The following is a 22,631-nucleotide window of genomic DNA, read 5'->3' as shown; positions in this document are numbered from 1 at the left end:
TTAATGTCTAATTAGATGCTTCTCCACTAGCTTGATAAACGGCATGCATACTTTGCATAACAGTGTCTAAACTAAACTAAAACTTTAATACTTAATCACCATAGTAGCCTAATAAAAATAATAGAATGTATAATTCAAAGGAGCTCTGCAAACTATACGTTAAGTAAATATTGTTCATAGTATTACTCAGTAGGCCTACATAACTACTTGTAAATAAACAATACATTTGAACACTGTAAACTATGAACGACATTTTATTTTACAAATGAGTGTTTATAAATAACGTCAGCGCATAGTTACATAGCGTCTTTACAACAGCAGTCTATAAATCAAACTTTTAAATCTCACATCTCTCACAAAGTCCCCTCCCACATATTTTTCACCATGACTGGCATCTGCTCCGTCCAATCAGCGCGCTCCGTGGCAACAAGGGCAGGTTCTTTAGTTGTATTTTAACAAGCTAGGTTGCAAACCCATAGTCTGAGCTCCTCCATACAAGCACATACGAGCGGTGCCTTGTTTTGGTCTCAGTAGAGGCTTCGCTTAAAAAGGAAAATCCAACGAATTTTGGAGGAACTAATCTGCAGTTTGAAACGGGCATCGGTACGTTTCCGTTGTAAATAACGGCTGTGCAAAATTTGCGCGCGTGCTTTTTTTAATCTCACTTTTTGGATTTTTGCAGACGGACGTTTGATCTCCGGGGTAAATAGGGTCGTACGCTGCTGACTGCGCTTGTTTTGATGGTGCTTTTGGATCTCCCAACTAAAAGGGACACTTGTAAAAAAAAAACAACAACAGAAAAAAACTTTTGGGGGTCTTTCCGGTACTTGCAATATCATTTTCAGGACCGATTGATTATTTTAATTTAGTTGTAACAATGTAACATGCTGCTGAAAAAATCGACGAACTGTACTAAGGTGCTAATTTAATTTCTTGTCTAAGCACACAAATATTTTTTTTTTTTAGTGAGATGTGCAAATATTTTTTTTTCCCAATGGAAACAGTTTTATGTCTGCGTTCACATTTAGTGAAGAATTCATGCCCGATGCTTTGACTATTAATCCAATAATATCTGTATTTTCTACCATGGCAAGCCCGACCGCCGAGCTAGGATGTTTTTCCGACGTGAAAAAGGTGGGATATTTAAGGAAACCCAAAAGCATGCACAAACGGTTTTTTGTGTTGCGGGCGGTGAGCGCCTCCGGGCCGTCCCGATTGGAGTATTACGAAAACGAGAAGAAATGGAGACACAAGTCCGGTACGCCGAAAAGGTCCATTCCGCTTGAGAGCTGCTTTAATATCAACAAGAGAGCGGATTCAAAAAACAGACATCTTGTCGCCCTTTACACCAAGGATGAGTACTTTTCCATCGCCGCCGACAGCGAGCTGGAGCAGGAGTTGTGGTATCAAGCCCTTGTGGAGCTGCATAACAGAGGAAAAGTCCACGAAAGCGCCGCGGGCCGTGGTGTTGGCGAGGATAATTACGGCGAGGCCACGCCGGGACCTGCCTTCAAAGAAGTTTGGCAAGTTATTTTGAAACCAAAGGGTCTTGGTCAAACAAAGAACTTGATTGGTGTTTACAGACTGTGCCTGACCAATAAAACAATCAGTTTTGTGAAACTCAATTCTGATGCAGCCGCAGTGGTGCTGCAATTAATGAACATTAGGAGATGCGGTCACTCTGAAAATTACTTTCTCATAGAAGTTGGGAGGTCTGCAGTGACGGGGCCTGGGGAGTTTTGGATGCAAGTGGATGACTCGGTTGTGGCTCAAAACATGCATGAAACTATATTAGAAGCCATGAAAGCCACGAGTGAGGAGTTCAGACCCCGCAGCAAAAGTCAGTCATCTTCCAACTGCTCAAACCCCATCTCAGTACCTGTCAGGAGGCATCATCACAACAATCCTCCCCCCAGCCAAATTGGATTAGGCAGACGCTCTCGGGCAGAGAGTGTGACAGCAGCTTCTCCTGTTAGGTCTGGTAAACACAGTCATTCATTCAGGGTGAGAGCGTCCAGTGATGGGGAGGGCACCATGTCAAGGCCAGCGTCTGTGGATGGTAGTCCTAGCAGCCCAAGCACGGCACGGCCTCAGTCACAGCTGCATAGGGGTGGATCCAGGCTTCACCCGCCACTGAATCACAGCAGATCAATCCCCACGCCCACCTCACGGTGCTCCCCCTCAGCGACCAGTCCCGTCAGCCTGTCTTCCAGCAGCACCAGCGGCCATGGATCCACCTCTGACTGCCTTTTTCCACGGCGCTCTAGCGCCTCCATATCTGGATCGCCAAGTGATGGCGGTTTTATCTCCTCAGACGAATACGGATCTAGTCCTTGTGACTTTAGAAGCTCCTTCCGCAGCGTGACGCCAGACTCACTTGGCCACACCCCACCTGCCAGAGAGGAGGCGATAAACAACTACATCTGCATGGCCAAGCCGGGTTCACTTACTGGGAGCCAATCCAGAGGAACACCATCTAAAGTGGAGGAGCACGAGTTGGAGAAATGTTTCAGGAAGCGAACTCTTTCTTCTGGTGCATCGCCGCCAACTCCATGCCACCAAAACACTCAATCCCAGTCTTCTACTGCATCGCTGGATGAGTATACTGTAATGATGCCTGCATATCCTAGAAGCCGCTCTGCTTCTTCATCATCATCAACATACAAGATTTCATTTATGCCAACACATTCATACCCAGAGGAAGGATTAGACATGTCAAGAGATAAAGAAAACAGTGGGCCAGATCACAAAGATGATGGCTACATGCCCATGTTGCCAGGTGTTGCATCTGCAACCCCAACAGTGAAAAATGGTGACTATATGCCCATGAGTCCAAAAAGTGTGTCTGCACCACAACAAATTATCAACCCCAGGCAGCACTCACATGTTGACTCCAATGGACATGTTGACCCCAATGGCTACATGATGATGTCACCAAGTGGTAGCTGTTCTCCAGATGGCACAACAAACTATGGCAAGATCTGGACTAATGGCATCAAGCTCTCTATTGAGAATATGGAAGGAAAAGTGTCATCTTGTGGAGAATACATGAACATGTCTCCAGCTAGCTGCTCAACAACCAGTACACCACCAGACTGCTTCTTCAACCCTGTTGAGGATCATTCCAGGCCTATGTATTCCTACTTCTCATTGCCTCGCTCCTTCAAACATGCCAACAGGAAGCAGGATCAGAGTCCACTTCGGATGTCACTGGGTTCCAGTCATATTGCTTATACAGATTCCTCCTCATCTTCAGCGAGCAGTGACAGCTTGGGTGGTCAAGGCAACTCACAAAATTCTGCTGTCAGACCCAAAAGGTCAGAGGGTAACAGTAGGCTGACACGTCCAGCACGGCTGTCACTGGATGCTAGCAAAGCAAGTACTCTACCAAGAACACGTGAGAGTCCCTTCCCCCCAGAACCCAAAAGTCCTGGGGAGTATGTCAACATTGAGTTCAACGACAAGGCGTTTTCAGCGAGTTTAGCATCGCTTTTCCCATCTGTGTTTACTGGAAGTGACGCTGAGGCCCCGTCAGACCTTTCATCATCTGAGTACATGAACATGAAGCTGGGGTCACAGGGCAGACGGCTGAACCTAGTAAAGCAGATTTCCACATCCTGTTCAGACTATGCCATCATCACCCCATCAAGCACAGTATCTTCCACTCCTTTGCCATGCGAGACCATCTGTCAGCGTGACTACATCAGCATGCAGATGGGATCCTGCACTCGCTATCCTGATACACAAATGATGCTGATATCAGAGGGCTTGCCAGATGTTGAAGCCACTCCCTGTTCCATATCACCCAATCATGACATCACAGCATTAAGCGGCACCCCTGGAGGACCAACTTTAATTGGCCCTCTGTCAGGGCTTAGTGCATTCACACGGGTTAACTCCACATCTGGGTGGAACCAAGGGGCTAAAGTTATCCGCGCTGACCCACAAGGAAGGAGGCGACACAGTTCAGAGACTTTTGCATCCACAACGACCAGAGGGTTGGTTGACACATCAACTACTTGTCAATCAGGTGGTGTCAAGCGCCACAGCTCCGCCTCTTTCGAGAATGTTTGGTTGAGACCTGGTGAGACTTCTGCTATGGCCAGTGGAGAAAGGGAAACTACTTCAGGCCCAGTTCCCACTTTAATGAGTCATGACCAGAATGGCCTGAACTACATAGATCTGGATCTAGTACAGAATGGTGAGCAGCATGTTCCAGACTGGAATGTGTTCCAATCTCAGCCAGTGGAGCTGGTAGCTGTGGAAGGTATAGAGGAGCTCAGTGCCTACGCCAGTATAAACTTCCAGAAATCAGATGAGACCAGAGGGAATCTTACACACAGAGAAGGTAAGACCAAGTGTGTTTATGTGTGACAGAGTGTGTGACTAATGAAGAATGGTTGGAATAGTTCACTCAAAAATAAAAAAATTCTGTATTAATTTGCTAACAATTACCACTCTTTTCACTTTTAGTCAATGGTGACTGAGGCCAACATACTGCCTAACATCTCATTTTGTTTTCCATGAAGGAAAGAAAGTCATACAGGTTTGGAACAACATGAAAATAGTTAATCAATTCTGACATAATGTACATTTTTTTGTGAACTGTCTGTTTAAGAATGGTTAAAGGGATAGTTAACCCTAAAATTAAAATGCTGTACTAATTTGCTCACCCTCATTTAGTTGTAAACCTGTTTGCTTTCATTTGTCTGTGGAACACAAAAGCAGATGTTTGGCAGAATGTTATACTCAGTCACCATTCACTTTCATTGCATTTTTTTCAATATTTTGAAAGTGAGTGGTGACTGAAAATTCACATTCACCCTAACTCAAAATTAGGGTGAATGACTGACTACAAAATATAATAAATACAAAATAAATAAAAGTTGGCTGAACTACCCCTTTAACAAACCGTCTGAGAAAATGTTTACGTGCTACCAAAATTTCCTTTTGTCTGCCTGTTATAATTATACCTGTCTGGAACATTTAATAGGTAATATGCATATTGTAATATATGTTTAATAAAAAAACAGCCCCCATTCATCTGTGAAGTTTGAGTCTTTGGTGGAAAATCCCTGTTTGAAATCTTGGGGGTCTCAGATTCCCTCCCACCAATGACTGGGCCTCTTCAGGCTGATAAATGGACATATTTGTGAATGGAGGCAGAAAGGGTTAGCGTGTCTACACTTGTTGTGGATGCAACAAAAGGGGGGAAAAACACATATATGCATTTGTGAGTCACTAAACAGTCTTTCTTTGTTTAGACGCCCTTTTGAATGGAAGTTTACTTAGTGTGTGAGTCAGTCCTTCAGAGATTTCTTTGATATGAATCAAGCGCGGCGAGAAATCCGCAGAGTTGTAACAGGGTGGAAAGAGCTGCGCTACTGTGCATTCACAACTTTGCCAAAGGAACTGGCTGTCATGCCTGGCTGACTCTGTATCATCGTTGTTCTAGTTTATTTACATGCTCCTTTCAGTGAGTGTAGAGCTTTCCACCCCTTGGACTTCCCTAACTCTTTCTTTGCTCTATTTTTCCTAAATATTATATTATTTTTGCTTATCGTAAGGAATGCATATAGGGTTGTTGCAGAGCACCTGATCTCCTTGCCCCATTGATAATCATGTTTTCGCAAAGTAAAAGTATAGTTCAACTAAAAAAGTGAGATGTTCAGCTGAGTGTTAGGAACTGAGCCTCAGTGGCCATTTACTTTCATTGTATGGAAAAATATGCATAGAAAGTGAATGGTGACTGAGGCTAACATTCTGCATTATATATCGTTTTGTGTTGCATGGAAGAAAGAGAGTCATACAGGCTTGGAACAACAGGTTTGAGGGTAAGTGATGACAGATTATTTTTTTAGGTGTTTGGAGAGCGAATACAGGGGCTTCAGTGTTGCGTAACCAATGTTTTTTGACTCTGGGTAGCCCTGTGTGTATGCTTGTGTCTGTGCCACTGCACCTTGGTAAAAACCCCTTATGTTCCTCTGGGAAAAAATAACTAGAAGTTAAAAGGATATGTCAGGCAAATATTAAAATTTCATCATCAAATACTCATCCACATGTTGTTTCAAACGAATATGACTTACTTTGATACATGGAACACAAAAGGAGACTTTAGACAGAATATTAATCTCAACCACGTTCACTTTCAATGCATCCCCGTTTCCATACAATGAAAGTAAATGGTGGAGGCTAACATTCTATCTAAAATCTCCTGTTGTGTTCCATGTAAGTAAGCAAGTCATACGTTGCTGCAATAAATGCAATATTGGGGTAAAATATGACAGGAAAACAAAAAACCCCTCCTTCCCTCACATGAGGTCATTTTTGTGTTGTGTTTTTTTTTATTCTTGATGCTTTTATTGTGCATCATCTTGTTAGTTTTGACAGTATGTCTCTCAAAATCTCAAGTTCCCAATTTAGTCTGTCACCTTTGGCACGTTTTGCTCATGGCATGGTTGCTGTCTCATCGCCAATGCCACCCATCTCTATGGTAATGCTGTTGCCGCAGCGCTTTTTTCCCGTGTCACAGCAGATTAAGGGGCCACAGTCTGAGACGCCGGGGGCTTCAGAGAGCTGCATTACCATTGGGTAGTGGTGGGGTGGGGCGGGGTGACAGAGTTCTTCGGTGGGTTTGGTCAGCATGAGACGATTAGAAGCCCTGCCCACCTCAGGCCACTGTGATGGGGTCACCCTGCAGAGTGCCTTCTTGTCCCCATTACCCTCTCTCTCTCCCTCTTGCTCAGTTTTAACCACGTTTTCTTTTTTTGTTGTCTTTCCCTCCCTTTCTTGCATCCTTTGTAAGAGATTTGAAGTGCTAAGCATTGTGAGGTAGCGTGATCAGTTAGGGGCGGAGCGCTGGGAATCAGATCACAGTGGAATCATGGGTATTCATGGTAGAAACAAAGCATGAGTGCAGGAAGAAATAATGGAATCCTTTTAGTTGAAACTAAGGGTGTAAATGATTAATTGATGATGATTAATAGTTTGTGCTTTTGGAGCACATAACCTCCTTTAACATTTCCTATTGTGATTTATTTTGACATCCTCAGTCACTATTCCCTTTCATTGCATCTTTTTCTTTATAACAATGAAAGTGAATGGTGACTGATGCTGTCGGTCACTAACATTCTGCCTAACCTCTCCTTGTGTGTTTCATTTTGAAATCCTTAATCACCTTTCTCTTTTTAATTGCATTTGTTTTACCAAACAATGAAATTGTATGGTGACTGAGTCGGTTACTCCACGTTTTACCTAATATCTCCTTTTGTTAATGATTAATGTATTAATTGATTGTTAAGGGATTGTCAGTGAAATTACATTATGTTTCTGTAAATTGACATCACTAATTGAAACCGCAAAGGTAGAGAAGAACCAGGGTCATAAAAAGAAGCTTAACAAGAGATCACTGTCAAGGTGGTCAGTGGGATGTGAGGCTGGCAGGTCTGGTGCTCTGTTCTTTGATGGGATCCTTGGAATGCGTGTGAACGGGGAAATGAGAGGTGTTTGTGTGTGTGTGTTGCTGCAGGGTTGGAATGTAAACGCAACCTTTGTGGCTGTTTTACAGAGCCGCTTGTTAAAGTGGAGACAGGCCGAGATATGGAGAGGAAGTGAAGAGAGAGGTAGCCAGGGGTACACAGCAGGAGAAGGAGAGGGGAATAAGGAAGGTTTAAGGGATTAACTGATAAAGGTTGAAAGGAACCAGACATTTTCTTTCCAATCAGTATTTTTTTTTACGTAAAAGGAACCTCACCTCTGTATTTATATACAGCACATTGGACTTTTACTGTATATCCTATAAAGAGTTTTAAAGGGATAGTTTACCCCATTGTCATTATTATCTCACCCTGATGTTGTTCTAAACCCTTTTTTCCACGGAACACAAGATGTTTGGCAGAATGACCGTCTCGGTCACCATTCACATTCGCTGCATCTTATTTCCGAGAAAAAAAGTGATTAAGGACTGAAGCTAAACATTCTCCTAAACAATTCCCTTTGTGATCCACAGAAGAAAGTCATATGGGTTTGGAACAACATGATGGTGAGTAAATTAGTTTTTTTTTGGGGGGGTGCTATCCCTTTAATCTGTTCATTTCAGCCCTAAAAGCACTTTAGAGTGAGTAAATGCATTTATGCATCCATACAAATTAGTCTTTTTGGACTAGGGTCAAAAATCAGAGGGGAAATTAGCTAAAAATGGCATCAGGAATGCTAAATTGCCTGGTAATGTGAAATGCCCCTGAAATGTGTTGGAAATAATAATTTTTCATTCTATTATAAACCTACCTAGTTTCAAATATCTCGTTTATACCCTGTAGTGACGTTTATCAGACACATTTTCACATAGGACGTGTTCATACTTTAAAAACAGATTGATGGAGCGAAACGGCATGGAACAAAATGTCTTTTAAAGAAATGTTCCAGGTTTAATAAGTTAAACTGAAATCACCAGCATTTGTGGCATAACATTGATTACCAAAAAATATGTTCAACTTGTCCACTGATTTGCTTTTTTATTTTTAAGCAAAAGCAAAAAAAATAAAAAAATGTTGATGTATATATATGAATGGTTCTGTTCACCCAAAAATGACAATTCTGGCATGTTTTTGGCCTATTTACCCACATAAACAAAATTTCTCCTTTTATGTTTCACAAATGGTGAGTAATGACGGTGAGTAAATGATGACAGAATTTTCATTTTTGGGTGAACTATTCCTTTAAATGTATTGTGAATGTATTTGACATAAAAGGATAATAAACAAAATAATTTCTGACATTTAGGATCCTTTATTAGAACACTGATAAACTTTCAGTTTGAGTAACTTAAAGATATGGGTTCATATCATGCTCTTATTGTTTTTTTACACTTGCACATGATGACGCTCCATGAAGTTAAATATGAGATGAACAGAGATCTAGATTATCCATATGAATAATTACACAAATTATCATTCATGCCAACTTTCTATCATTACAGTTTAAGTCTATGTGGTTTGTGCATCATCTGCCAAAGATAAAACCACATGAAGTCCCCTGTCACATTATGTTCTTCATAGTCACCAAAGTTTGTCAGTAATTTCACACAGAGTACTCCACACTGCTTGTTATGTGCTGCTGACTATTTAGGGTGAGGGTCGGAATGGAAGGATGTGGTGAGTTGGGCCAAATATCAGAGTGTTCCAGCTCCCGCTATAAGACTTGGCATCAAACGGGTGGGACGTGAGCCACGGGTTAGTTATATTTGTATGAAAATTATGTGTGCTGGTATGCAACCTCTGCTTGACAGCCATTTGAACAGATTGTCAACCAGAAATATAGATAGATGAATGAAAACAGAGTGTTGTGCATTGTCACTGGTATCTGGAATGAAATGGTCTCTTGGAAGGAACATGGGGTCTATTTTCAAGAGATCACATTGTCTGGATGAGTTTGCAAGTGAAAATGGAACTACGACATTCTTTTAATAGCTTAATACAGCAGGCTTTGTTCCTGGATGGCATTAGATGTTCTCACTGTCCAGATTCCAGTGCATTTCAGTAAGGGATGTCCAAAATAACATGTTCAAATGGATATTGTTCAAATGGAGTCATCCAGGTTCCAGGTTTAATACAAGTTAAGCTCAATCGCCAGTATTCGTGGCATAATATTGATTACCAAAAAATATTTTCAACTCGTCCACCGATGTTTATAAAAAATATAAAAAAAGGAAAAATTGTGGTTACTTTAAATGGAAGTCAATGGGGCCAGTCCATACAAATTTAAATACACATTGTTTTAAAGGTATGGCCACAAGATGTAATCATTAATCTTGTTAACATGATTTTAGTGTGATAAGATATCAAACAGCTTTGTTGCCATGGCAGTGCGTGTTAGACCTAAAAGCGATTTTTATCAATGGCACTTTTCCACAGCACGTTACAGTTCGACTAGACTCCACTCGCTTTAATTTTCTGAGCTTGCTTTTCCACTGCTGTTTAGTGCCGCCTCAATGTGGGTGGGATTATAGGCTGATCGTCATAGTTGCGCCACCTCTACTGCCTTGACATCATCTTAAACGCGACACAAAACAATAACAAGACCGCTAGCTGTTAGCTACTAGCTCATTGTGCTGCAAAAAGCAGTTGTTGCATGGTGATTTTACACAAGTGTAATAGTTACATTGGCCTGGTTGTTTTAGAAGCAAGCTTCCCAGTAGCTGGTCAACTAAATAAAGTGAAACTTTCAAGCAGAATATAGAGTTAACTTACCATCCTCCATCGTGGACTCCAGCCGGGCACTCTCCCTCCTATTGCTCGCCGGTCTAGATAGCTTATGCACCTTGTTTATTGACCACGATGTGGTCCACGACAGCCATTTCTTTTTACAATTCAAAAGTCACGTGAACAAATGATACTGTTATCGCTGTTGCTAACTTGAAAACTAGCGGGTTGATGTCCCATGTCGCTGGTAGTGACTATTCTCTCTGACCATGCAGGGTTTTGACATCACATTTAATACCTAATCACTTGGAACCTCGACTGAGGTGGTACTAAAAAAAGTACCAAGTACTATTCACAGTGGAAAACCCCAAAAATGTGAGCATTTTGTCGAGTTGTACCGTGCAGTGGAAAAGCCCCATAAAATCATGTAGAACAGAAATTTTATTACATTATAGTCATGTTAACATGTACAACATGTTGTTGTTTTTGTGCCATTAGTGTCACCAAACTAATTTGGAAACATAAAAAAATTGCTTTCAAACAGGTTTCCTGAACACTCCACCATCTTCCACTGGATCAAACAGATTGCTCCGCCATAATTTATCTCTTCATTTGTGGCACCACCGCTAATATATTAAAGATAGAAAAATATCTAAATTAACTCACTAGTTGCCGTGACTACCTTGTCAGCCTTTCTAATTCATCCCTACTTTCCATGTGTCTTTTATATTTATGTTTAGTTCTGCTCAGCAAATGTGCTGAATCTTTGTTTGTTGGATCCATCCATGTGTGTGTTTATGAGAGAGAATCAGTACTGTTCCATCACTCTGCCCTGCTCCATTGGTCTGGACAAGTTCCTCATGACCCAGTTGGATTCGTCAGCTCCGTGTCCTTGCATTACCCCAGCCACATGCACAGTCTTCCAATCTCTCCCTCTCTTTATTTATCTCTCTCTCTGGTCAGGGTTGGGGCAAGGCCAATACAAGGACAGGGAGTTTATAGAGATATGACAGGAAAAGACGTCAGTGCACACTTGTGCAACTTTTGTACAATGATATCTTCACTTTTAGGGGATGGTGGTAAATTGTTTGCTCTCCATTCTTCCCAAAACAAGAGTAGACAGTGACAGGCCACAGAAAACTCACAGTGCACAGTGTTTTTGTTTAAAATGGTAAATATGAACCTAGCATGTGACCGAAAAAGCAAAAGGGATGTCCCACTAGAAAGATAAATCGCATAGGAGATCTCTTTAAAATGGCAGTTGTTTCTCCTACACAGCAATGAGATGAAATGGAGAACAAATGGAGAATTTTGAGCAAGTTTGTTGCTTCTAATAGAAAAAAAGACCCTTGTAATCTCACATGTCTCCACTAGAGTTTCAGAAGAGATCTCAACAGTGTCTCAAATGGAGCTCAGTTTTCCAAGATACCAAAGTCTGCAATCGGAAGAGAGAAAGTTAACATATTAATGCAAACATTTATTACCATCAGATTCTTCCTGAATCAAAATATCTGGGCTATGCCGTCCACATGATTTCCAGAGCTTTGTACTCTCACTATATTTTAACAATTGTCTCATTTGTGTCTTTTATTTTTCCTCAGGAAGTTTAGGAGAAATATCAGAGGCAACTTGATATTTAAATTGAGAATGGCATTGTCGCCTGAGCTAAGAAGGCGCAACATCTGAGTGATTTTCTGTGGTTTTCACTTGCGCATTCTAAGTGAGTGCATACAGGACGCCTCAGACGGTTTTGGATTTGTTATGAAGTTTTGTGTGTGTATGTGCGTGTGCGCCCTTGTCGCTGAGGTCAGAGCGTCAGTGGAAAGTTTCTCAAGTGAGTCCGCTCAGGCTTGCCTGCATTTCAAGTGGGGCCGCCTTTTATTTTCTCTTCTTTTTTTCATCCCTTCTCTCTGTAACACACTGTATTAGTGTTTGCGCTGCAGCTCTTTGTTGTTGTACATCTTTTGTTTAAGAGCACATCACGTGTGAGTGTGTATGATTGAGTCACGCTTATCAGGGACACAGAGTTTTCCAATGAAAGGTCACGGATTTAAAGTAGACCCTTTCGGCTGATGTTTTCACTTCTCATCCTGTTTGTCTCTTTACCGAAAAGAGACTTTTTGTCAAACATTTTACCAATTTAGAAGGCTTCATATACAGAAAATTTTATTAGTTGGTTATATAATAATTCTAAGAATTTGTAATATTCACACACCATGGTACTTCCAAGGTACTATAAAGACACTATGAAATTACCATCTGATAATATCACCAATACGTTTTGGTAAAGAAGATACCATGGAAACCCATATAAAAGTCTTCCCTTACAAAAAACACAATACCATGGTACAGTGATGTTAATACCATGTTATTTTGATAAACAGTAACATGGTACTGAATTATTACCATATTCATATGTCATAGTATTTACACAGTCCTCCAAAATACTTCAAAGACATTTTTTGTGCTAAGATATTGCCATGGTAATACCATGTTATTCTTCAAATTACCTTGGAGTTCCATGTAAATACCATGAATATGATATGAAAGTATATGAAAGTACCAAGGTATTACCATCTTATACCATTACTGTACCATGGTACCACCACAGTACTTTACTTTTTTTGTGGAAGATGAATATCATGGTAAAAATGTTAAACTCTTCCCTTACAAAAAATCAAACGCTGTACTGTGGTATAGTGATGGTATGAGATGGTAATACCATGGTTCTTCGATATACCATGACAATGAATGATTACCATATTCATATGCCATAGTATTTACACCTACTTCAAAGATGCTTACAATCAAGCACTGTAGTATTGCCTCTTACCATGGTATTCATTGAATTGCCTTGTTGTACCAGTGTTCATATCATGGTATTTGAATATGGTGATCATTCAGTACCATGGTATATATCAGTGTACCATTGTTTTACCATCTTATATCATTACTTTACCATGGTACCACCACAGTACTTTTTTTTTATAAAAGGAAAACCATCAGGCAGCATTCAGACCATGGATCCATGTCTAACAAACATGAAAATACAAAAAAATCTACCAAGATCTTCAATGTGACCACTTTCTAAGTGTTGATGAACAAGAGAGACTTTGTCAACCATGTGAAGAGGGTCAAGATAAGCCTTCACTGATATGTCATTGAAGTATGACGTTCACAGCGTTTCTCAAATCCAGGGAATGCAAGGAGTCAGAAACAATGAACAGGACAGACTGCTTTCACCTTGTGTCCATATCAGAAAGGGCAGCGGTTGATGGCCATCTTGGGCCGAGAGAAAATCTTCTTTGAGTTCCTCACAGTTTACAGCTCTTTGGATGAGTGCAGCAAGGGGAGGGGAAACCGAGCGTGTGTGTGTGTCTCAACTTGCTGAAGTAGGCAAAACATCTGGTGTGTGTGTGTGTGTGTGTGGGGGGGGGGAGAGATGGAAGTTTTTCCTTCGCTAAAGGGAATGGTATTTGGCACATACTGTCTCTTCCACATCACACACAGAGCTGATACAGCCGCTTTTTTTTGTTTTTTTCTGCACCATTGTTCGCCTGTCACAAACACCAACATTTAATCCCTGTTTTGTTTAGGGATGCTTTTAACTCAGCCTGTTTCATTTCTATGGACGATTGTTCCCCAGTTTGCTTTAATTGTGTGGTCGATGAGTCCACTAGTCAATTAGTAGGTAGACTAATTATGGCGAATATTTGCTTTAACTATGCAGACTGTACGTGTGCCAGATGGACATCTTTGAGGGTTGCGTCACGACTTCTGCTGTTTATTTATTTTATTTTTTTAGTATCTCGGCCATGAGTGTTGTATTTTTAGATGGTTCCACTTTTGTTTAGTGGAACCAATCCCATTGTGCTCCATCCCTCAGTTTTTGAATGCAAGGACATGTCATATAAAAATGGCCCGTTAAGAATCATGCCTGATCGGGGTTTGGTTAACCAGTCTAATTATACCGGCTTCATTAAAGTAATATTCCCATGTTCAATTCAAGTTGAGCTCAGTTGACTGTTGTATTTCTGTTTGGCATAATGTAGAATACCACAAAATAATTTAGACATATCCCTCCTTTAAATTTTTTTTTAAAAGTGAACATGTGGGTACAGTGAGGCAGTTACAGTGGAAGTGAATGGGGCCAGTCCGTAAACATTAAAATATTCCTGTTCCAAAAGTATAGCACAAAGATGTAACACAGGAGTGTTAACGTGATTTTAGTGTTATTGAAATCACTTGCTAATATTTATATAGGACTTTGTTGCCATGACGACATAACACTGTTAACCCTACAACTGTAAAATAACGATTTACTGTAAATAACTTTACAGCTCAAATAATACACAACTTTTAACAGAAGAATTAATATAAGTCCTTTTCTAAAAGCCAGTGGTCTGGCCGATTTGTTTCTTGAGGACATGCCGAGTATCACCTACTTGCATGTGAATTTAAGGGACTGAGACATGTAAACAACCAGCCACGGTTCGTTTTGTTACGTGCCATCATGTTACCACAATAATAAACCGGTGTGCAACACAGTGTCATTTAAACGGTCTGCAGACACGTTTGACCTCATATTGTTAAAGTGCTCGCCTGTTTCATTCTCCCTCTCTCTCCTGAAAAGTTCCCTGTAACATTTAATTGTCTTGTCTAATGATAAAAAGGCAAATATCAATAAAACAAACATCATATACTGTCTGCAAATATGCACATATCTCGTTTAAATGGATATAATAACCCAGCCTCACACAACATGAGCAGATCCAGCATCCTGTGGAGAGCTCATTTATTTATCCATAAAGCATGTATTCTAACAGTCACTCCTCAACAGTTCCCCTTCACCTTTAGCTTTCTTTTCTAAAGATAAAAGGCAAATATCAATAAAATTTGTATTATTTACCATTTTGCAAATATGCAAATATTTTGTTTAAAAAGATGTAATTCACAAACCTCACGAAAATCCAGCGTTTTCTTCCCGTCGAGTGCTCATCTTCCTCTGAAGCACGTATTCCATCAGCCAGAATCAAAACTTCAGGATCAGCATCAAAAGTTTCTCTGATTCACAAATCATGACGGACAGTTCAAGCAGGCAATTCATGCTGTTTAAAGTGTCAGGAGATTGCTGCTCGTGCTGGATCCGCACAATCGTGTTAGTGCAACTTCAAGGCTGCGTCTGAAACCAGGAAAATGCTGCCTTCGCAGGCTCTTTATGGAAGTAGGATGAAAATAAGGTTATTTTTAAACTGTTCGGAGACCAGTTTCCTTAAGAGTTCCATTCATTCCAAACAGCTATTAACTAATTAGGCAGCAAGGTAGCAAGTCAGCTGCCTATGTTTTCAGATGCAGCCCAAGCCCAAGCGTCATGTGTGCTATAAGTAAATGTCTTATTCACTATGCACTGTATGTACAATTGGTTTGATTCTGTATTTTTTTTTGTAAATGCGCACGTCATCCATGGTTTCTGGACTACTGTCTGTACTGTTATTTCCTTCTTCATAATATATTAACAATATCTTTGTGCAAATAAATTACAATAATTTTATGACTAAACAGAAATCTGAAGAAACTGCTACCATTTAATCTACCATTTAAAATACAATATTCTTTTTTGGGGAAATTGAGTAAATGGTGCCAAATAAGATATATTAGTTTTTTAAGCAATTTTATGTTTGTTATTTACTATATTAAATTGTGATATATCGGCATTGTATCAACCTATTGGCAACCCTGCTCTCTGGATATTGGCCATTAAAAAACCCATATCGGACAATCACTAGTGTAAGCTATACATTTCTGCCTTTAAACCCTCCAAAAATTGGCCCCCATTCACTTTCATTGTAAATGGCTTACTGGAACCTTAAATTAGCTTTTTTTTTTCATGAAGAGGAGGGATGAGTCGAAGTTATGTAGGTAATCAACATTTTTCACAAATGCTGTTGTTTGAGCTTAACTTGTGTTGAACCTACAATATTCCTTCAAGAACAATTAGTCAACCAGTCGTTGAGGCAATGCACAGACTAGTCCATCATAAAAACATGTAGTTTTGCACATCCCTATCAGATAGTCAAAAGGCATCAGAATTCTGCATTACTATGTTACTTTGGGGTGTGTTGTGGCAACCTCTAATGTGGCCGTGTGTGTGTGTGTGTGTGTGTGTGTGTGTGTGTGTGTGTGTGTGTGTGTGTGTGTGTGTGTGTGTGTGTGTGTGGTTTCTACCTTAGTGTTATGAGAATGTGAAGTTCTTCGAATGTGAGGTAGTCAGGAAGTTCATAGTCATCACTTTGTGTATGTGTGTTTGAATGGTTAGAGAGTTTAGTGATTTAGGAGAGGAAGTTTGCCAGGGTGGTTTTATTGTGTTAGCAAAGCCCTTCTCACTTCAGAAGTCTTAGATTAATTTCATCAAGACCCTGCTGTGTGTGTGTGTGTGGGGACAAAATTATCACCAAAAGTGAACAGAATTTGATGTCCTAATTTGTGTGTGTGTGTGTGTGTGTGTGTGTGTGTGTGTGTGTGTGTGTGTGTGTGTGTGTGTGTGTGTGTGTGTGTGTGTGTGTGTGAGCGTGTATTTATCACTTTGTGGGGACCAAATGTCCCCATAAGGATAGTTAAACCCGAAATTTTTGGCCTTGTGGGGACATTTTGTCGGTCCCCATGAGGAAAACAGCTTATAAATCATATTAAATTATGTTTTTTGAAAATGTAAAAATGCAGAATGTTTTATGTGATGGTTAGGTTTAGGGGTAGGGTTAGGTTTAGGGGATAGAATATAAAGTTTGTACAGTATAAAAACCATTATGTCTATGGAAAGTCCCCATAAAACATGGAAACACAACATGTGTGTGTGTGTGTGTGTGTGTGTGTGTGTGTGTGTGTGTGTGTGTGTGTGTGTGTGTGTGTGTGTGGATATTGGCATCAGTGCTGAATGTTCTCTGCTCAGTGAATACGACCTGTGTACTGACGTCAGTGGTATTGAATCACAGCACACACTGCGGCACACATCTGTAACCGAATCCCCCTAACGCGTGGAGATGGATGCGTGTGGAACTTTCAGTGGGCTAAAAATGGCCCCACTCTCCCAGGTCGTGTGTGTGTGTGTGAGACATGGCTCGCTGGCTGAATGACGTTAGTTCATTGAGTTGAGTGTAGATGAGCACCACCCCTCGCTTATGGCCTTATAAGGTTCTCTGTTGAGTAAACCTCCAAATCCCACCTCTACAACTGCTGTATGAGTGAACAGATATCTGTAATGTAGTGTGTGAGTATGTTTCTGTAATGCAGAGATCTGTTACACGTGGTTATTATTAACACTGTCATTGCATGTAATGTGTTTTGTGTATGCGTAGATCACATGGTGGACACTGCCAATCTTTGTGGGAAAACTCAATGTGACAATGTTTGTAACAGAATTTCACTTTTGTTGGCCCCTCAATGTGGAAATCTTTTTGTGTAGTATCCAGTGCTTAACCTGGATATATATTTGCACAGTAAAGATGACAGTTCCCACAGTCATAGAAAACCTAAAAATATAAAGGAATGTTAAAGGGAAGTTTTTAATTTCTGCGCCACTTGCAGCACCAAACGGAAATGGCAGGCTGTTTGTTTGAGGAGCCTGACTCAGCCAATGGCATTACGGTAGTTCAAATAAGCGATGATGTTGGCATTTACACTCATTTACTTGTGAAAACATTATGAAAACTTACTTCAGCATGAAACCGACCTAACACTACGCTTTCTTGTGTACGGTGTGAAGTTTTAACATATACAATATATATATATATATATATTAAAATTAATAATTGTCTATTTTTTTCAGCCTGTTGTATAAGTAATTATTTATTTGTTGTCACTTATTCGTATATTTTTATTTACATAGGCTAAATATACCATTAATGAAATCTTGTTTTATTGCATATCGTATTTCAATGGGGATACAATTTATTACAGCTGACAGTTACATGAGCAAACATCAACTGTAACAAGATTAAACTGAAATACATGGCTTTTTAACACAGGTAAACGTCATATTATGTGACTACGCATTATTTTACAGAGAGATTATGACCTACTTGTAAGTCTTGCCTTAAAAACAGGTGGTGCAACCAAATTAAGCACTGACTTAGTTACAAACTAACTAGTAGTTACTAAGCCCTTAGTGTGAACTTTATGTCCCAACTTACTTGAGAACTTGTGCACAGCTGGTGCAACCCTACCCTGTTACGGAAATGGAAATCCACTCCAGGAATCTGAATGTTTTATTTGTTTTTTAATCTCAATATTGCAAACAGCTGAAATAGTCAATTAAATTAATTGGTCAAAAGGTATGGGAACCATGTGTGGAATTTAGCAGTATTTAATAAAAATGTGTACTATTGTGATGCAACACAAGTGGATTTGAGGTCATTAAAGTAGGTTTGTGCATGGATGACCAAATGTGTTCTGTAGTATTGCATTAAACAAAATAGGCTAAGTATTTTCTATTGTGACATCACAAAGACAATTGTGTTATGACCCTTCAAGCATGTTGCAGTACAATTATTTCATCTTTCTCATTCTAGAATCAGAATTCTAAAAATGCTAATTTCTTCCAGTAACCCCGCCCCCTCATTCCGGGATGTTGTGTCTTCCGGGAGCGGCGTTTTTGTGTGGCGTTCCCACTCTTATTTATTTAAATTTTTTCCCCACGCTACATGTTTGCACAGTCCGGCACCTTATAATTTCACCCTCTGCAATTTTCTCCATCTCTCTGGTTTTCTAAGTAAAGAGGAAAGAGGCCCTAAAAATAGGCACACTATGAAAGCACTTGACGTCGGGCTTGCCACTCAGATGTGAGGGCACTTTAATGTTCGCAGCACTGTGCTGTTAGACCTGCGGCTCTCTGCTTCACTGTTGCACAGCATTGTATTTATAGCTTTCAAGACACTACCTCTTCAGCTCTGTGCTCAGGCCTGTTCTTTTTTCCCACCTAATCATAACAACTGTGAGCTCCGTGCTGGGGCCTACTTCTTCTCAGCTCCATCACAAAGCCCAGTGTCATTCCAGTTTATGTTTCCATTGCCTGTACACAAATAACTCGCTCATACAATGACTATTTGGCCTAAGGCATAGTCCGCACTAATACGTTTTCGTTTGAAAACTCATCTTTTTCTCTCAGTTTTGGCCTTCCGTCCACACTGAGATGGCGTTTTTGTCCGTGAAAACTGAGCTTTTTGAAAACACACTCCAAAGTGGATAAATTTGAAAACGCCATTTTTGCATTGTATTGTGGACTGTAAAAACGGATGCTTTGTTGATGGTATTTGTTGAACTATCAAGATGGTGGTCTGTGTTATAGTGGCGCTGTTGTGCCTGATACTCACTTTGATAGCATTGTTAAAAAATAAATGTCACTTTGTACAACCTTCACAGCATTCCTTCAAATGCGAAGGGAAGTTTACTCGGAATTGGTGTCCGGCGACGGAACACGAGGACAATTGCTTTTCAGACCGTACATGCAATGGGGATTTTCCGCATGCGCAGTGACACGATTTAAGCATTTTCATACGTTTCAGTGTGGACGAGCAACTTTTGGAAAATGCTTGAAAACGTTAGTGTGGACGGAGAGATGAAAACGCCATTTTCAAATGTATCCAGATTAATGTAGACATAGCCTAAGAATTCTTTACAAAGGATTTTATGAAATCCCTGTGGAAATAAAGAAGTGGGAAATACTTACGGAACCAAGATGGCTGAAAAAGCGGGCGGGCTTGATAGAGTCTGACATTAGCATGCTAAGCTAATGACTTGGTACTCCTATAAGCACAAACATAGATAAAACTATTTTTTTATTGATACTTTGAAGTACCGAATATATTTATAATTAACAGTCCCCTTTTCAGGGGAGTCAGGGAATCAGAAAACTAGCCAATCGGAAGTGTGAATAATTGTTTACATTAGAGATTTCTGACATTGGGTTGGTTGGTTGATATGTCTTTAGAGGGTGGGGATTTGAAGAGAGGGCATGTGAATTATGTTGGCAAAATGACTGAAATCACTTCCAGTACAGTACTTGGTTAGGATGAAACATTTTTATTTTATTGGTTTAGTGACAACATAAGTGAGAAAAACGATCTGAATTTGTTTTAAATGTAGAAAAACACATCAGGTCAGTTGTTCCATAATATAATGGCTAGTGCTCTTGCACAAATGACATCAGAATCACTGCATCCAAAGCAACGATGGCTTCAGGTAAAGGTCTGGGAACAAAATCACAGCAGTCTAAACAAATAAGCTCAGTCAGAGATGCAGGTGTGGTTGTGTACCTGGCCTGTATTCCATGTCATGAATAATGTCAAGGGAACGGAAAGAGGGCAGCGGTTTGTGACAGGCTTGAATAGCATGGAATATGCGAACAGTGCTTCCAAATAAATGTACATGCATAATGCACATTACACACAAATGTATGTCAAGAAGAATTCTTTGTGTCTAAAGTGTGCTTAAAGTCATAGGCAATCATAAGTCCAGTTTTAAGATGCATATCAGTGACGTCTTTGTTTTGTCATGTTTATTTGTTTTTTTTACAGTGATGGTGAACTTGTGTGATCGTCTGTGTGAGCTATGTTCTCTGTCTACATTGTGATATTTTAATCAAAGTCAGGGAGAGTGTTACATAATCAAAACAGCTCGTAGTTTTGTATGTGTGTCTGAGTGGATTAGCGGTGAAGTTGGACAGAGCAGGAGTTGGAAACAGCACTTTTAGATGGGATACGCACTTTTGAAAGGATAAAGAGACAGATGCAGAAGGAGAGGACATTGTCTGCAGGTCCCTCTCTCTCTCTCTCTCTCTCTCTCTCTGCTGAATGATGATGTCATAAAGCTTTTGGCTTCTCTCAGGCTGTTCAGATCTGCTGAGCATTTCCAGGGAAACGATTATGCTTGTTTATCAACTGTTGGCGAGGTCAGTTCCTCCTCAGACCAAAAAAGAAAATTGAGTTTTCAAAAATTGTGGAATTGCTTGTTCTGTGTTTGAGACCCAGTCAATATGTTCCTAATAAAAGCAGGATAACTCTGTTTCTACTTTAAACTGTACTTAGTTTGTATTATTGTGTGGCTATTTTAACATCTAACCTATTTTCCTGTAGCTCAGTTGGTAACGTGCAGCTCTTTGAATTGCAAGGTCATGGGTTTGAATCCCGGGTGAACTCACAAGCTTTTTTGATAAGAGAAAATGTATACCTTGAATGGTCTGCAAGTCATTTTGGAAAAAGGCATCTACCAAATGCATAAATGTAAATGTTGTTTCTCTCTCCTTTTTTCCAGAATGAAGAGTAGAACAGCAGCTTCAAGCATCATGATTTTCAACCTCTTCCCATTCACCACAAGCCGGACCTCAAAAAAGACCTCAATAAACACTAACCTCATTTTCCTGGATCACACTATCAGCCGGATGCTACCAAAACCATATGGACACTACAAAACCGGACCTCACAGATGCTGGATTCCACTAACCATAAATCTGCAACCGCTTGGACTTGGAACCGCACTTTCCATGTGCACACCTCTTAAGACATAACAGAACTTGGGCATCACTGTCCAGCTAATAACTGTTACATACTTTGAAATGTCTGTTAAATTTCTACCATCATAAATGGTACAAAAGCAACTTCCTACATAGTTATAAAGTCAATGGTACTGCAGTAGTAGTTTCTCAAGCAATGTTACATTTTTGAGTTCATATTTATGTAAAAGATGGTACATGATTAGTAGCAAATGTACAACAAATGTTTTTGGTACAGGGATGCTCTACTAACAGCCATTTTGTGTTGGGTTTTTACTACAGCGTAATGCCCTAACAGTGTTAGATTGTACCATTTCCTTCGGTACTGCCAGTTATTTCCAATACAGATGGTACTACATATTACGATAACTCACAATTACACACACTTTTATACACCCAGACGGACAACCTCAAACATCCAGACTTGAACTCAGGACTTTAAAGAGTTTACACACACAAACACACACACTGTGTTTCAGCACAAGACCGACCTCATGCTGCCAAACACTGTGATGTCCGTCAAACCCTTTGAATTAATTTCAAAGTTTTATTTCATACTTGGCCACATTGATTTTGTCCCCTTTAATTTTATTGATTACCTTTTACATCACATTTCTACAGTATGAGTACATATTGGCTTCCAAATATTCCCCACATATATATATATATATATATATATATAAATAAATTGTTGTTTTATGTTTTTTATGCAACAGGCACAGGTTTGGTTATCACAGATCAAACAGTGTTTTTTGTATTGTGCTTTGATTTGTTTCATTTTGTTCTATTCTGTTCTTTTTTCTTTTTTTACCTACAGACACAGGTTTGGTTATTACAGATCAAACATTGCTTTGTTTTTTTTATTCAGTTCTTGTTTCTTTTGTTTTTTT

The 22,631-nt window shown here is 39.9% G+C and overlaps 1 protein-coding gene across 2 annotated transcripts; it reads left to right on the top strand.

Annotated features, from left to right (window-relative positions):
- The first annotated feature begins 299 nt into the window (after positions 1–299).
- On the top strand, positions 300–22,388 carry LOC127631387 (insulin receptor substrate 1-B-like). Of its 2 annotated transcripts, XR_007968949.1 has the most exons (3): positions 300–4,348; positions 4,474–4,546; positions 21,504–22,388. XR_007968949.1 is itself a non-coding variant. In XM_052109493.1 (2 exons), the coding sequence occupies exons 1-2, from the start codon at positions 1,009–1,011 to the stop codon at positions 21,506–21,508; spliced, it is 3,345 nt and encodes a 1,114-aa protein (XP_051965453.1). In that variant the 5' UTR covers positions 300–1,008; the 3' UTR covers positions 21,509–22,388. The 2 variants fall into 2 exon arrangements, 1 of the variants encoding a protein (XP_051965453.1); XM_052109493.1 differs by lacking the exon at positions 4,474–4,546.
- The last annotated feature ends 243 nt before the right edge of the window (positions 22,389–22,631 follow it).

This window comes from Xyrauchen texanus, chromosome 38, assembly GCF_025860055.1.
Source record: "Xyrauchen texanus isolate HMW12.3.18 chromosome 38, RBS_HiC_50CHRs, whole genome shotgun sequence".
Lineage (NCBI taxonomy): Eukaryota > Metazoa > Chordata > Actinopteri > Cypriniformes > Catostomidae > Xyrauchen > Xyrauchen texanus.
This window is presented reverse-complemented; position numbering and strand designations above follow the sequence as displayed.